Below are 17,171 nucleotides of genomic sequence, written 5' to 3'. Positions count from 1 at the left end.
AATAATTATGACTATAGAGCAGTATGCATGTCACTGGTTTCACATACTGATTTACCATGTATTACATGTAAGCCCTTTCATGGATAAGCCAACTTTCAATTTTTTTAAATAAAAATACCATGAAAATGTATTGCCCACATTGGTATCATTGGTATCAACTACAGTGGTTTCCACCAAGGTCCTCTGTTCCAGTGGAAACAGAGGTTTAATCCTATTGGTTGAAAGGTCTGACAGCTCGCTATAAAAGGGCTGCGGGACATTAATTTACAGAGGAGGTTACTCACTAAATCTAACCTCACTCTACAAATTGCCTTGGACGAAGCCAGGGCATCTGAATCGGCAGTCAAATCCACTGAAACTCTGCAGCGCCAAAGCGCTCCACAAGACACGCAAAAGAGTACACGCGTACATCGGAGGCTGCAGAGGCCGAGAGCTTAGAGGCCGAGAGCTCAGAAGGCAGTAGCCGCACCCAGCCGGCACGCAAATTCAAACCACGTCTCCCAGCTTGCCCTAGCTGCGGAGGAGACCATGTAAGATCGGCTTGCCGTTTCTGCGATGCTACGTGTCAGCGCTGCAAGCGAAAGGGGCACATTGCCAAGGTATGCCAGAGCGAACTCTGGGATAGCCTGCTTGAGTAGCAGGGAGTTCTGCTACTACCTGGAGCCAAGAAGGGCACCAAACCGCCAGCCGAGGTCCAACCAAGGGGCCTGGCAGAAGCTGCCATCACAGCGCTCAGAGGACGACAGTAGAGTCACCTACCATACCTCAATCGGCCAAGTCCGCACCAGGAGGCCAAAAATGCTGAAGGTCACAGTCCTCATCGAGAACACTCTATGTGAAATGGAGATCGACACTGGGTCATCACTGATCATCATGCTGTGGTCGACCCTCAAGCAGGCTATCCCTAGCCTGAAGAAACAACATATACGTACCCCTGACATCCGCCTTCACAATTACCAGGGGAAACGGGTCCCCATCATGGGGCAAGGCACCTTCCGGGTGAAATTCAAGCATTTTAGAGGCCAACTCCCAGTGACGGTGGTCAGCAGCAACCTGCAAAGCCTCCTGGGGCTTGACTGGTTTGAAGCCCTGGGCCTAGAAGTGACCGGTATCAATCCCTTAAAAGATGAAGACCCTGAAGCCATCTTTAAGAAGTTCAAGGATGTCTTCGGCACTGGTCTGGGTAAGTATGTGAGGACTCCAATCTTCTTTAATTTGGACCCCAATATAGCCCTCATAAGGCTAAAACCCAGGAGAGTACCTTTTGTTCTCCGCCCCAAAATTGATAGGGAAATTGACAAGCTCATAGGCCAGGGAATCCTAGAGCTAGTTCACCACGCTCACTGGGAGACCCCTATAGCGACACCTGTCAAATCTGACGGGTCTGTCCGCATCTGCGCGGACTACAAATGCACAATCAATAAAGCATTGCAACAAAGCAATTACCCTGTACTCATTGTACAGCATCTATTACATTCTTTAGGCCCAGGAAAATTTTTCACTAAATTGGACATGGTGCAGGCATGCCAACAATTGCCTGTAGATGGCGCTAGGGCGGAGGGCCAAACCATTGTGACGCACAGGGGTGCATTCAAATGTCACCGCCTGCAATTCAGTGTTAGTATCTCCCCAGGACTGTTCCAAAGCATCATGGAACGGCTTTTGCAGGGGATTCCAGGAGTCATCCCCTATTTCGACAACATCTTGGTATTGGCTGCAAATGAGGTGCAACATTTCAAACATTTGTGAACAGTTTTGACTAGAATTAGAGAAAAAGGCCTCCGTCTCAAAAAAGAAAAATGCCAAATTAATGTGCCAAGAGTTGAATTCTTAGGGTACCTAATTGACGGTTTTGGGATTCACCCGACCAAAAAATTCAAGCAATCCCTATACCTCGCAATCAAACTGAGCTGCAGGCATTCCTCGGGCTCCTTAATTTCTACAGCATCTTTCTTAGACAGAAAGCCACTATTGCTGAGCCCTTACACCGTCTCCTGGCTAAGAATGCAAAGTGTTCCTGGGGCAAAGCCGAGGCTGCCGCATTTGCTGTGGTAAAATGACTCCGGACGGCGGATTCCTTCCTGGTACAGTACAGCCAGACCCTGCCATTGGTGCTGACCTGCGACACTTCCTCGTTCGGCGTCGGTGCTGTCCTCAGCCACCGCATGCCCAACGGAACCGAAGCCCCTATTGCATTTTACTCTAGGACCTTGTCTGCTGCAGAGCGGAACTACAGCCAGCTGGACTGTGAGGCTTTGGCTGCTGTGGCTGGAGTAAAGAGGTCCCATGACTATCTTTATGGACGGGACTTTGAACTGGTTATGGACCACAAGCCATTGTTGGGCTTACTGGCTGGGGATAGACCTACCCCAGTGTCTTTATCACCGCGATGACCAGATGGACCATCTTTTTAGCTGCCTACTCCTACCGTCTCATCCACCGACCAGGCTCCACTTTGGGGCATGCTGACGCTCTCAGCTGCTGCCCACTGCCTGAACATCTTGCTGATCCTACTCCCGAGATGCCAGTCCTCCTCATTGACTGCTTTGAGACTGGTCCTGTCCCGTCCAGTGACGTCGCCCGTCACTCTGCAAAGGACTCCACCATATAACAGATTTTGAACTGGGTGTGGAGGGGGTGGCCCAAGGGGCCTATTGGGGCTGATTTCAAAATGTATTTTAGCAAACATGATGAGTTATCAGTTGTAAATGGCTGTTTACTGTGCGGGGACCGGGTAGTTGTTCCACCCAACTGTGCATTGCAGTATTAGAGGCTTTACACGTAGGGCATCCTGGAATTGTCAGGATGAAGTCTTTAGCTAGGAGTTACATGTGGTGGCGTAACATGGACAGGGAGATCGAAGAATGGGTGGCTACCTGCACACTGTGCCAGGAGTCCAGACCAGCTCCCCCAGAGGCACCCGCTAAGGAGTGGGAGCGTCCTCAAGCACCATGGTCTAGGGTTTAACTTTGCTTGCCCAGTTCATGGCCAGACATTCCTCGTAGTTGTGGATGCCTACTCGAAATGGCTAGAAGTAGTCCTGATGACCTCTACTATGGCAGAAGCGGTCATCAAGGTACTACAGAGATTTTTCTCCACACACAGCCTGCCCGACGTCTTGGTCTCTGACAATGGGGCCCAATTCACAACCATGCAATTCAAGACCTTCCTAGCAGCTCAGGGTATCAGGCATGCCCTGGTCGCACCATCCACCCAGCCTCCAATGGTCAGGCAGAGAGAATGGTGAGATCTGCAAAAGAGGCCCTCTCTAGGATAGGCCCGGGAGATTGGCAAACATGGGTTTACCACTACTTGCTAATTCAGCACATCACACCCAGTGCCACTACAGGGAGAAGCCCCTCCGAGCTTCACATGGGCCGTTGGCTAAGCTCCCAGTTAGACTGGCAACACACAAACTATTCTGCCGCTTTGCCGCCTGACTCGACGAGCAAAATTCGGAACTTTAGCATAGGGGACTCAGTTTATGCCCACAACTACGCTGGAGGAACTCTGTGGATTCCTGCCACAGTGATAGGTATCACTGGGCCTCTCTCTTATCTTGTAGAGTTCGAGGACGGTCAGAATTGGAGAGGACACATTGACCAACTCTGTGGTCACCTCTCCAACTCCACTTTTAGACAACCAGAGGTAACTCCTGCACGAGTTAGCCAACCCTTACCCAAACGGAACAAACACTCACTCCTTCCACAGACAGCTCAAGCCCGAGGGTACCGGGAAACTTATCTGGTTATGTTGCAGGCCCACAGTGAGCTTCTAACGAACCTGCTCTAGAACCGTGATGGCGAACCTATGGCACGCGTGCCACAAGTGGCATGCGGAGCCATTTATCAGGGCACACGAGGCGCTGCCGTGTCAGCTGGCCAGCGCGAATGCGCGCGCTGGCCAGCTGAATTCACCTTTTTAAAAGCTATTTTTCGCCTTCCCCAGGCTCCAGAGGCTTTATAGGAGCCTGGGGAGGGCGAAAAGAGCCTCCCCTGTCCCCCCGGAGGCTTCAGGGACCGTCCCTGAAGCCTTCGGAACGCTTAAAACGACCCTCCGAGCAAACCGGAAGTCACTTCTGGTTTGCTCAGAGGGTCGTTTTAAGCGTTCCGAAGGCTTCAGGGACCGTCCGAGGCTTCCCTGATGCCTTCGGAGCGCTTAAAACAACCCTCCAAGCAACCCGGAAGTCACTTCCGGTTTGCTCGGAGGGTGGTTTTAAGCGCTCCGAAGGCTTCAGGGACCGTCCGAGGCTTCCCTGATGCCTTCGGAGCGCTTAAAACGACCCTCCGAGCAACCCGGAAGTCACTTCCAGTTTGCTCGGAGGGTGGTTTTAAGCGCTCCGAAGGCTTCAGGGACCGTCCAAGGCTTCCCTGATGCCTTCGGAGCTCTTAAAACGACCCTCCGAGCAACCCGGAAGTCACTTCCGGTTTGCTCGGAGGGTGGTTTTAAGCACTCCGAAGGCTTTAGGGAAGCCTCTGGACAGTCCCTGAAGCCTCCGGAAGGCTGGGGGAGGCTTTTTTCGCCCTCCCCAGGTTCCTATAAAGCCCCTGGGCAAAAAAAACATGTAAAATGGGGGGTCGCGCGTTTTGCGTGCATGCACACTGGGGGGTCACGCATTGCATTATGGGTGCAGCACGCCCGCACTCGACCCCCCTGCGCTCCCCACACTTGTGGCACGCGAGCCAAAAAAGGTTCGCCATCACTGGTCTAGGTACTCCCAGGTGAATTGGACTGATTCTCATAATCTCCTCAGAAACACATTTGGATGGCACCGATTTGTAGCTTGTATTATTTATATGAAAGGACAATATGTGTAATCTCTTTATGTGCATGTGTGGGAAACAATATGTAGATGGACAAACATTGTGACGTGGGGGGGGAGGCTCCTGGTGACTTGGCATGATTTTGGAAGAGATTTCCCATTGCTTTCTTCCCAGGGCTGAGGGAAAGGTCAGCTGTCTTTGTGCCTAAGGCAAGAGTAGAACTCACAAGTTCCTGGTTTGTAGCCTGATGCCTGTAATCACTACACCAAACAGGTTCTCCATCCTTCATTGGTAAAATATAATAGTGCAGCAATCCTTTAATCCTTCAAGTCCTCATGCCATTATCCATCAAATTCTCTGGCTTTTGCAGAGAGAACATTTGAGTCAATTGAACTGCAATAAGGTTCACTGAAATGCATTTTATGGCTTAACTGTCAGCAAGTGCAGCTGGTGTTTTGATTAATGTTACAGAAAGCAATGCACCAAATAGAGCAATTGCTTATTCTCCAATAGTTTGTATATAAAAATTGGGAGATGCTCATGATAATGTAGTTCTATGCTATGGATCACAATTATCACTCCCTTCACTATTATACCTTACATTAGCGAGGGCTTTTGGTGGTTTGCTCTATGCTCCATGTATTCCTGTCACCCAGCCAAGAAACAAGGTTATTTTTATTAAAGACAACCATTCCAACAGAATTCAGCAGCTTCAGTCTATCAAATGGCAGACAATAGGCCCTCCAATTTGTTGTAAAAATCATATTTGCATGGAATTGAGTAATTGTTGTGATCCATTCATTGCAAAGCACAAGGCATGGTTCTTAAGTGTTTGTCCACATGCATTTTGTGCTAGAGAAAATGCATACGTCATGCAAAGAGAAGCAGAGATTGAACTTCACAAAGATTAGAGGATAATCTCTGAGGAACAATATTTTGGGCATAACTACACCAAGCTAAAATGTATTTCCTACAGCATCAAACGAAGTAAAAAGATTTCATGATGAAAATAAAAATTAAATTATGGTATAAAATATTTAATTATACACATTAAAGAATTAGAGCCTACAGCATGTTTTTAAAAAGAGCTCTAACTTTTCTGCTCCACCACAATTCTGTCTAAATATTCCCAGAATCTTTTATTCTGCAATTGGCAAAATTACAAACATAAGAACATTCCCATTGGCACTAAATAGCAATTACATCAGACAGAGGCAAATTAAAAAAAAAAAACGGGATCAGAGATCAAGTCTGAATTCCTATCCACATAAGGTCAGAACTGCAATGATTAGAATCAAAGCCTTGTTGAGAAAGAAAGGTTAACTCCCACAACACGGCAAATGAAATATGTAAGTAGCAGTAGTTGTTCAGTCATTTACTTATTCCTTTTTGACCCAAGGGACATCATTTTGCCAGGAATGTCTGTCAGTAACTGCTTCTCTGAGGTCTTGCAAGCTCCTGCTTCGACAATTCTACTATTGTATAAAGTCTGAAAGTTCATTATAAAATCAAAAGAATTTGTCATATTGACAAGACGTTCTACATGGAGAATATTCATGGTTGGGAATGAGAACAATACTTTCGTCTCCTCTCAAGTTTAGGAATCTCTTCGAGTCTTGTCATTCTGTACATGTTTTCTTTTTGGCAGTTTACATTAAAAAATTAAGGATAATGCAGGCAGTTTTACTCTCACTTTTGTTGGTGACAATCTGTTGTGTAAATCCCATTATCACAAGTTTTCCATGTTCCCACTTTAATCAGTAACTTAACAAAGAACAAATTATTCAGCACATTACTGGGGGTTCCCAGATGGAAATTGCATCCCCAAGGAAAGATGGCTGCAGAAAATACAGGTGGAAAAGGGAGACCTGCTGAGACTATGTTGTGTGAAGCGCTACTACTTCATGAATTTAAATATGTTTGTGTGTGTTGTGAATGCATGTGAATAAAGGAGACCTGCCAGAACAATTCATTTGCATTAGCCACAATACTTTTTACATCTCTGCTAGAATTTGCTGATTTTGAAAATATCAGTGGACCACAGCCCAGGTTACTGTCTGCCTTCTGTCTCACCTTGAAATCCTCCCCTATTTCTGCTATCTTTTGAAGTAGTATAACAACAATAGCTTATCTGCAGTCAGCAGTTTCTGAATCACTGAACCAATTACAGGTTAGTCTTCATTTAGCAACTTCAATTGAGATCAGCATCTTGGTCCTTAAAGCAATTGCTAAGTTAAACATCATAATTTTTCAATTTCAGTTCACTTCCCTTGTACTAAATATCTGAAAAAGCCATAAATGCAAGGATTGATCACAAAGTTACTTTTTCTTTACCATTCTTTACCAGTGAATGGTTGACAAATGAGGACTACCTGCGTGAAGATGAGAATAATACAGATCTTATATGTAGATTAAATACCTACAATGAGGGACTAATATAACCGCACCCAAATATAGAAAAAGTATCTGAGTTTTTAAAATTGTGTATGTTGCTTTTGTGGAATTTGAATAAATGTTTTACATGCTTACCTTTCTTTCAAGCAGAAAGCGGGTGATTTAACTCTAGGATTGGATCATGATTGAGTATAAATATGTATTGAGTGTAACCCTGAGCTTTCTGAAGGAGCAGAAGCTTTTTTTTTCTTTTTTTTTGTGACAATGAAGTCTGATCTCTTTAGGTGGGCAGAAAGTATCCTTTGCAGGATCTGTTGAGGAAGTCCCTACTGGATTAGAGAAGTCAGAAGAGGGTGATGTCCCAGAAGATGAGACAAATGTGAAACAGGAAGAGGGAGAGGGAGATCCTCCATTAACAGGTAATGCGCCTTGGATTGCAATGCTTGCTAAATAGCACAATGTTAGGTCTTCTCTTCCCCCCCCCCCCAAAAAAAAACAATTTGTTGCATATTTTCTTTTGCAAAGGACCCAATTGCATGTTCATCCCTAATGAAGGGGTTCTCTGTTATTTCCATTTTTGCTTGATGGAAGGATAAGTAACTTAGTTCTTTGTTTTTAGGGGTCATAAAGCCAGGAAGATTGAGAAACAGGTGCAGCTCTAGGACCATGTCTGCTCATAAGGAAAGAGGGCTTTCCTAAAGAGTTATAGATGCAAAACCTCTAATCATTCTCTGAGGCCAAGGTTGTGACTCTATTGCAAGGGTGTCAAACTTGCGACTTCGTGTTGTTGTCACATGACTTATCACGACTTCTCCCCCCCTTCGCTAAACCCAGGGTGAGCGTGGCCAGCACATAACGCATCGGCCCTTGGGCCGCAGGTTTGACACCCCTGCTCTTTAGAGTTTTACACTCTCTCTATATATACGTACACACACCCCTTTAATATAATTAATATGGAATTTTCCTTCTAACAGAGAAATTGACTCAATTATTTGGCTGTCTGGAACTGTTTCCTTTTCAAATGTTTTATTTTTATTAATGCAATCCGTTTTTAAGTCATAAGGTAGTCTAGGAAATACAACTTATATTTGTCTGGATGGGAATTTGAGAAAAAAAGAGAAATCTGATCTTTTTTGGAATTATGTATGACAATTATTTCATCCTTCTCAGTGTGGATTCTATGAACTAGCTTCTTCTTTCCAATTTATTTTTATGCTGTGATTCTCAAATAAACATCCTAGATTTTTTTTAAAAAGAACATTTTCACACTTTTATAAAACTTGATTCCCAAAATTCACAAACCACCTTTACATTGATTTGAAATAATCATTTTTTTAAAAAAATGCCTCTCCCTAATCTTTCTTCCCTTTCCTTCACAGATCATGACATGGAACAGAGTCACTCTGACTGGAAAGAGAGACCTCCCTGTGCTGTTAAACTGGAAAACCGTTCTTCTCCACCCCCAATCCACACCACAACCTAGCATTGGAAGTGAAGGATAGTTTTGGGAGATAACCTATTTATGGCAATCTCTCATTTTTCACAAGACCAATTGGGTTACTTCCTTTAACAACTATTTTCCCTCTTGCTCTCTTTTCTGTTCTGAATTTGTATCTTATTTGGCAGTGTTTGGTTATGTTCAGTGAATTATTCAATAGAAGGGGTGAAGGGAAGGGAAGGGAACGGAAAGCTGCCTAGAAATAAACCTTCATGTTCAAAGGCAAGATATCTCTGATGGCCTGTTGTTCTGGACAGGTGGCAGGATGGCTGTTTTTATTGTGCCTTGCCAGTAGATTTCACTGCAAGGGGAGGAAGGAAGCCATCCCCACACACATTGTTTGACCTTCAACCCTGAACTAGATGCTCATTTGGTTGGATCTAGCATGATCATTCATGGTTTTTTTTTAATGTTTCTGCTTACCCAGCCAGACCTGATAATTATATGATTATGACCATGGTTTGCAATTTTTCATAATTATCTAAGGAAATCAGATTGCTGAGGTGCTTCCAGACAAATAGAGCTTTGTTCTAGTAATAAAATATATTATATAACTATGTTAATTTTCATTATTACAAAATGGAAACTATTGTGTGTTGATGGGAGGGAGAAGTAAAAGAGATATTATGCAGTAACAGAAGCAATGTTCTATGTAAACCATGTAAAATTTCATCAAGGAGGTTGATTGCACAATAAATTCCTTGTCTGGCAGTACTTCTTCTCAGAAGATATTGCCATTTGATTTCTAAAAACCAAATGTGAAAACTTGGTATTTCAGCAACTAGAATATATAGCTGGGTTCGGCTGAATTAGCTAAAGAAAGGTCTTTAACGTCTATCTCCCGCATCCATTGTTCTATTCAATGCTCAGAGAGCTGTAATTTAAGATCCAATCCCTGAATAGTTGAATCTTTCTTCCTTCTTTCCTTTCTCCTACACCTTTCTCCCTGAGCATTGGGCAATGCCATTCCATGCTTTTTTCTGCTTTATTAAAGCTTTGTAAATAAATACTGCATTTAAGGAGTATTTTATGGAGGAAAGAGCCAACAACAAAAGTTTAAGCCAGTTCTTCCTTAATGATTAGCCAGGAACTTCAGAAGGAAAAGTTTCAGAGTTTTTGGGAGTTGACTTTCTGCAGACAATCACTATATACACAAACCTAAGTTCATTGGCAATAGGTATATAAAAAAAATAGGACAAATTTGGGAGTGTGGAAAGGATGGACCTGTTATGATTCCTCCAATGTTTATCTCTAGGAAAACCTTAGATTTGGCTTCTAAAAACAGCCCAAGCAAACCAATTGTCAAATATTTAAGACTGCATTTTGTAATACAGAAATCAAGAAATCAGCAAATGTTTGCTTATATGTTCATTTATGTATTACTTCAACTTCTACACTGCTTCAATCTTCATGACTTTAATCTGCAGTTAGTAGAGCTATTACAGTCTACCTCTCCTCTTTGTAGGACACTTTTTAATAGAGTTTAAGATTCATTTCCTTTCTTGTTTTTGTTGTTGTTGATGAGTCACTAAGTCATGTCCAATTATTTGTGACCACGTGGACCCCAGCATGCATGTCCTCTACTCCCTAAGCCTATCCAAACTCATGTCTACTGTGTCAATGACACTGTCTGACTATCTCATCCTCTGCCATCCCCTTCTCCTTTTGCTTTCCATCGTTCCCATCTTCAGGGTCTTCTTCAATGAGTCCTCAATTCTCATTTGGTGGCCAAAGTATTTGCACTTCAGTATCTGTCCTTTCAAACAATAGTCAGGGCTGGTTTCTTTTAGGATCGATTGATTTGATTTCCTTGGGATCCAAAGGATTCTCAAGAGTTTTCCCCCATACCACACTTTGAAAGCATCAATTCCTCAGTGCTCAGCCTTCCTTATGGTACAACTCTCACAGCCATACATTGCAAGTCGGAAAACCATAGTTTGACTATACAGACCTTTATTGGCAAGGTGATGTCTCTGCTTTTCAATATGCTGTCTAGGTTTACTCTTCTCAAGGAGTAAGCATCTTTTAATTTCATGGTTGCAGTTGCTGTCTGCAGTGATCTTGAAGCCCAAGAAAATCACTCCTTCTATTTGCGAGGTAGTGAGGGAACAAGATGCCATGATCTTAGTTTTGTAATGTTAAGTTTCAAGCCAACTTTTGCACTCTCCTCTTTCACATTCATCAAGAACTCTTTAGTTCTTCTTCACTTTCTGCCATTAGAGTAGTATTGTCTGCATAGTTGAGATTGTTGGTATTTTTCCCAGCATGCTTCTGATTCATCAAGCTTGGTATTTTGCATGAGGTACTTTGCATATAAGTTAAATAAGTAGGGTGATAATATGCAGCCTTGTGGTACTCCTTTCCCCATTTTGGAACCAATTAGTTGTTCCATGTCTGGGCCTAACTGTTGCTTCTTGTTTGTTGTGATCTACACAATCAAAGGGTTTAATGTAGTCAATGAAGTATATGCTTTTCTGGAATTTCCTTGCTTTCTCCATAATCCAGTGAATATTGGCAATTTGATCGCTGGCTCGTCTGCCTTTTTGAAACCCAATTTGTATTTATGATAGTCCTCAGTTCACATATTGCTGAAGCCAGCGGTGGGATTCACTTACCTTCCCTACCAGTTCGGAAATATGAGTGCATGCACTGCGTCTGCGCACCTTCTTCTGCGTATGCAGTGCTCATGCATTACGTTGGGGCGGGTGGACAGAGTCTCATGCAGCCACCGCTACTGGTTTGCCCAAACAGGAGAGAACTCACTGAATACCATTTCTGGCTGAAGCCTAGCTTGCTGTATTTTGAGCATTACCTTGCTAGTGTTTGAAATGAGTGCAATTGAACAGTGCAATTGAACATTCTTTGGCATTGCCCTTCTTTAGGATTGGAATGTAAACTGACTTTTTCCAATTTTGTGGCCATTGATGAGTTTTCAAAATTTACTGATATATTGAGTGCTGCACTTTAATAGCATTGTCTTTAGATTTTTAAATAGCTCCGATGGAATGCCATCAACTCTGCTACCTTTGTTATGATCCAGTTTAGTGCCCTCCAAATGTGCTGTATAATTTCCTGCAGTCAATATCTATATGTGACATCAAATCAGAAATTTTAATGAAACTATGAGATATTTCTATAAATCTCAGGGAAGTGAAACAGGTTCTCTGTAATACTAGCATTGTGATCTGTGTGCATCTCCCTCATGAAAGCAGTCAGAAAAGTGATGGTAGGCTAAGTTAGAGCTTTGGTGAATATTTCTTTGGGAGAGAGGATTATATTACTTGCCTTGAAGGAAGCAACAGTGCACCCGTCCTTAAGAAGCAATCCTTTTACTTCAAGGGTGTTTTTTTTAAAGAGGCAACTGGACCTTTCTTATTTTTCTTTGCAAATGGGTGTGGAACCTTCTTGGAACTGCTGAAAGGACTGTGTTGATTCTACACCTATTTGTACTACTCAGGTGACCCTGAGAATACAGATAGATCTCCAGGTGGCCTTAATGACTCTCTAAAAGAATGCAAATGACCAGCTGTCTGCAAGGAATATAAATACTTTCATTCCCCAACATCCAGTCAGAGCTGAAGAAGCTTCTTGGATGAGAAGTGAAATGTCTTAAAAGAAAAACAAGAAAGTCCACTTGCCTCTTGAAAAAAAAGCATATTTGGGACAACCATGATCTGGATTACTAAGAATCTCCATAGACCCAGCTTTATGGGTAATTAACATGCTGCCTCTAATTTTCTCTTTCTTAGAAAGATGATTGAGAAGGTGATGAATCAGTAGTTATAGAGAGCTATGGATGAAGCAGATTATCTGAATGCTTTTAATTAGAATTCAGGCTGGGGTGAAGATTGTTGTGGAACACCTTTGTGGGGACAGTAAGCACTAGTGCCACTTTCCTTAACTAATCTCCATGAATCTTGACACCATCAATTATGGTATACTGCTGAACTGTCTATGAGAATTGAAAGTTGGTAGCCTTCAGGTTTTAGAGTAAGCCCATCTTTGACTCAAAATGGGGCTCTGCACTCTCATAGAGAATAGGTAAATAACCTGAAGGTATTTCTGAACTCACAACTCCTGTTGGAAATGAAGATGAAAGTAATGGTCAGGTTCAATTTATGCTCCACTTGTGTCACTCATGTCCTTATCACTTCACATCGTCATTATAGTCCTTCTCTGAAACAACTTAGCCCTAGAAACAGGAAAAGGTCCATTGTCTGTTTGAATTTTATGGAGCTACTAAAATCTGGCTCTTCCAGATTTTGGGTTTGGGGTATGAGAGTATTATTCTAAGATTGAGAAGGAGGCACCAGAGAGATAGATGGGAAAAGTTGTAATTGTGATACTTATATACTATTGATTTTGTGGTGGTTTGATTATTAAGCATTATTTTATTATTTTAAAACTAAATTAACTTTAAGAATTTGCTACTCTTCAGTGTCTGTGGATTGAAGGACATAAAAGCCTAATAAATAATCTAAATAAATGTAGGTTGCTTGCACCCTTTTCTATATGTTTTCTGATATATATTTCTAATCTTATATATTTACAACTCTTTATTTCCCTCAATCATGTCTAGTGTGTTTGAAAATTAGGTTTCATAGCTTTTCTTGCATGAATGGATCAAAATTATGAGTAGGTGATTATTTTCAGTCTATTAAAGGTATACAAATGATTTCCTAAAACAGAAAAAGGCATAGATGAAAATTCATATTTTCAGAATTCTTGAAGCAAATTATTGCACTGTACGTAACCAAGCAAATTGCTTATTTGATTTGTACCACACCAACTAAGCTATGAAACATTTATTCACATTTCTTTAAACTAACATCCTTGTTTCCCTCCACTCAAATTATTGCTTTTATAGGACTGTGGTCTTATAGAAAGTTTGGGAATTCTCTATCTAATCATCCTCGTCACTCCTTGACTCTCCCCTCAGTTTACAGGAAAAGTCTAATCTCTTCAGAGAGTATCTTTGTATAACTACAGAACTGTCTTCTTAAAGCCAAATCCCAGATGGGACCATGTCTACAGCAAGAAACATTCCTGTTGCCAGAAAACCACTTACAACCAGCCAATTGGCCTTCTACAAAGAAATAAGTAAAACCAGCTGGCTCTTGGCACCCTCCCCACTTGAGGGTACAATACAATGGCTGTTTTCAGGCATTCTCACTGCTTCAGCCTTGTTTTTCTTAATCAAGCCCTTTCTATCCAGGAGAGCTGTGCAGCTCATTGTGGTTCATCCTCAAGTAGTCTGTTCTGCGATAGGATCCAATGGCAAGATTTTGAGGATAGAATGTTATCCAAATGTTGGAATTTCATCAACACTATGATGATTACACCATTAGAGCCTAAGGTCGACCCAATTTCTACTGACCATATTCAGTTGCATCATATATGCTTCCTCCACCACTCCAGTTATTGAGCATTATCTTCTTAAGGCCATTTTATGTTGCTGGGCTAAGAAGATATGTGGCTCCAACATGCCATTGCCCACGTTTCTAGGTTGGGATTTAATCAGAGATCTTACAGGTAGTCCTTGACTTACAACCACGATTGACCGCAGAGTTTGTTGCTCAGTGAGAAATTTGTTAAGTGAGTTTTAACCTATTTTATGATTTTTTTTGCCACATGTTAACTGAATCACTGCAGTTAAATTAATAACACAGTTGTAAAGTGAATCTGGCTTCCCCATTGGCTTTGCTTGTCAGACATCCAAAAACGATGATCACATGACTCTGGGATACTGCAACCGTCATAAATATGAACCAGTTGTCAAGAGCTGAATGTAAATCACATGACCAAAGGAATGCTGCAAAGGTTGTGTGAAAAATGGGCATAAGTCATGGCTTATAATGGCTTTTAGTGCCATTGTAACTTTGGTCACTAAATGACCCGTAAGTCAAGAACTACCTGTATTAAATTGTATTTGCTATTCTTGAAAAATGATTGATGCTGGACCTCTTTAAAAATCATGTTAACCATTTGTGAGAGAGTTCTACAAAAAGCACTAACCTTCTCTTTTTAAAATAAAGGATCTTTTTAAAAAATAGGCCTGGAGGAAGAGCAACTGCAAGATGAATACTGAGAGTAAGACTACCATGAAAATCATTCTCCATCATTGCTCCCATTATACACATTGCAAAAACAGCAATGCACATGCCTCTGAAATGCTAGACCTCACTTTTATAAGAAGGGAGCAGCAATGAGGTCATTATAATATCAACAGCAACATCATCATGAAGATTTCTCTTCACACTGTTCCTGGCGAATGTACTGTAATAGGAACAGTGGTCAACATAAACCTTCACAGCCATCTTTAAAAAGAACCCAGCACTTGAAGATGAGATAAAAGCATGATGGAATAGTTTACTATTGCCTTCTCTCTGCACTATGAAATGATGCCTATCATTGTCACTGATCAGTTACTTCTAATATCTTCTTATATGACTATTGCTCAATATATAGTTGCCTGTGTGATTTAACTGGATTGCTGGAATAAACTTCATCCCTCTTGTTGTAAATTCAAAGAATTCTTCATTCTCCCACTCAAAAGCAACAGCTCCTCCCCCTCCATAATGAAGCAGCACAGTACTTGAGGGAAAATATTTGCTTAAACATGGTTCAGGTAAAACTAAAACCAAACAAATCATAAATAGCTTTGGGAGGCAGGAAGCAGATGTGTGTGTTTATTTTCCAGCAACACCTCCAGCAGAAATGAAGGACAGAAACCCTATTGCTGGTAGCTCTACACATAAAGAGCCTCTTTCTTTGGTTAAGACATAACCAAACGGTTTTTGACAAATGGTGAATAATATTGCATCTATTCCACAGAAATAATGTACTTTAAAACTTTCCTGATGATATGTTTGATACACATTTAATAATGCTTTATTGTTTAAACCAGAAATAAACCAAATAAAGAGAAAAACATTTAAATTAACAAAACCACAAGCAATTCAGTTCACAGCTATTAAATATAACTGCACATCTAAAGAATTATTTACAGGATGTTACAACATTAAATAGAACAAATACTGGGAATTCCAAAATTTGATATAAAAATCAAATAAATAAATGGTCATTCACAAAAGGCGCAAAGAAACTCAGAAATCATGGAACAGGAAGATGTGCATTTTTATTAACTGATCAAAGAGCAAAAAAAACAGAATAGGAATAAATTGACAATTTTCAAATTGGAAAGTCATTCAAAGTATGAAATTATGAATGAGTACCGAAATAGGCAAGTTTGTTAATGATCCCATACTGTTCAAGCTAGTAAAGTCATAACAATGTTAAAGACCTTGAAGAGGGCCTTCCCAAACTTGGTATTTTCAGACGGAGAAGAGTCCCTGTAGTTTTCTTGGTGCAATTTCAGAAATGATTTCTCATTACCTGCCTCCTAGGCAGGAGAGTGGCTGGTTCTAAGTCACCCAGTCACCTTCATGCTTAAGGCAGGATGAGAATTCATAGTCTCCCAAGTTTCTATCCTGATCCCATAACCACTATACCAAACTGGACACCAAAATACCAAAAACAGTTCTATATAATCAAATTCAATTTTTTAAAAAAGCCTGCACACAGAGATAAATTCTTGGGAAAGTAGCTGGCAGTGAATAAGGAACGTAATTGGTGATTATACCAATGAAAGTGTCTATAAAAATGGTTTCCTTTGGTTATAATTTTGTACTTGGAAAAAATTAGAAACTCTACCATGTACAAACACCAAATATACTCTAGTGAGCCACCAGTATGATGCAACTACAAAAATGATTAATTTGCATATCATTGGCCCTACTGTAATCACTCTTCTCTATTGGGCATATTAGTATTGAGAACCAGTTTGATGTAGTAGCTAAGGTGCTGGCTTAAAAACTAGGATACTGTTATTCCAGGCCTCCTTTGGTCAGTCCTTCTCAAGCCTGCCTTCTGGGCTATTATTGTAAGGAAAATATGAGACAAGAGGAGTAGGTGTCTGCTACTTTGAGTTATATCTATATATCTATATCTATCTATAAGCCAAATCCACTCACTCATCCCAAAATCTCCAGAATTGTAAAGCCTACAAACTTGAAATTCGTTCCTCTTGGCTTCTAGGTGCTTGCTAAGAACAGATTTTTCAAAATGACCATCAGATCATTAGTATTTCTTATACAGTATTTATATATATAGATTAACATTCTCTGATGCTAAGGAGTTAGACATTCTAATATTCCTTCCCTGTTCCAACTGCTAGTTGCCTTAAATTCCGCTACCTCTTCAAACTGGCAGACATTCTCCGACTATTGACTTTTACTACCTGCACCCTTACCCAATTGGGCTTTAATATTCTATCAATTTATTCAAGGTTAGACCTGCTCCGCCTGCGGGAGGCCCCTCTCTCGCAGGTATGGCCCTTGGCTCTTACAAGGGCCTGCCTTGATGACGGGTTTGTGAACCCCGAGAGGTGGAAGAAACGGAAGCTGAGGGGATTTTTAGTCAAATGTTTTACATTGTTTTTAGGGGGTTCCAGGGAG

At 41.4% G+C, this 17,171-nt stretch overlaps 1 protein-coding gene across 2 annotated transcripts in view; it reads left to right on the top strand.

The window, feature by feature from the left end:
* The window catches only part of PPP1R1B (protein phosphatase 1 regulatory inhibitor subunit 1B), a 75,855-nt gene extending 60,667 nt beyond the window's left edge, over positions 1 to 15,188 (top strand). For both annotated transcript variants that reach the window (XM_081932145.1, XM_081932146.1), the window contains 2 exons: positions 7,442 to 7,576; positions 8,537 to 15,188. In XM_081932145.1, coding sequence (XP_081788271.1) covers positions 7,442 to 7,576; positions 8,537 to 8,640 — 239 coding nt within the window. In that variant the 3' untranslated portion in view covers positions 8,641 to 15,188. The remainder of the gene's footprint in view (positions 1 to 7,441; positions 7,577 to 8,536) is intronic.
* Positions 15,189 to 17,171: the final 1,983 nt, after the last annotated feature.

This window comes from Natrix helvetica, assembly GCF_964273705.1.
Source record: "Natrix helvetica genome assembly, chromosome: Z".
Taxonomy (NCBI): Eukaryota; Metazoa; Chordata; class Lepidosauria; order Squamata; family Natricidae; genus Natrix; species Natrix helvetica.
Note: the sequence above shows the minus strand (reverse complement) of the source record. Positions and strands in the feature narration are given on the sequence as shown.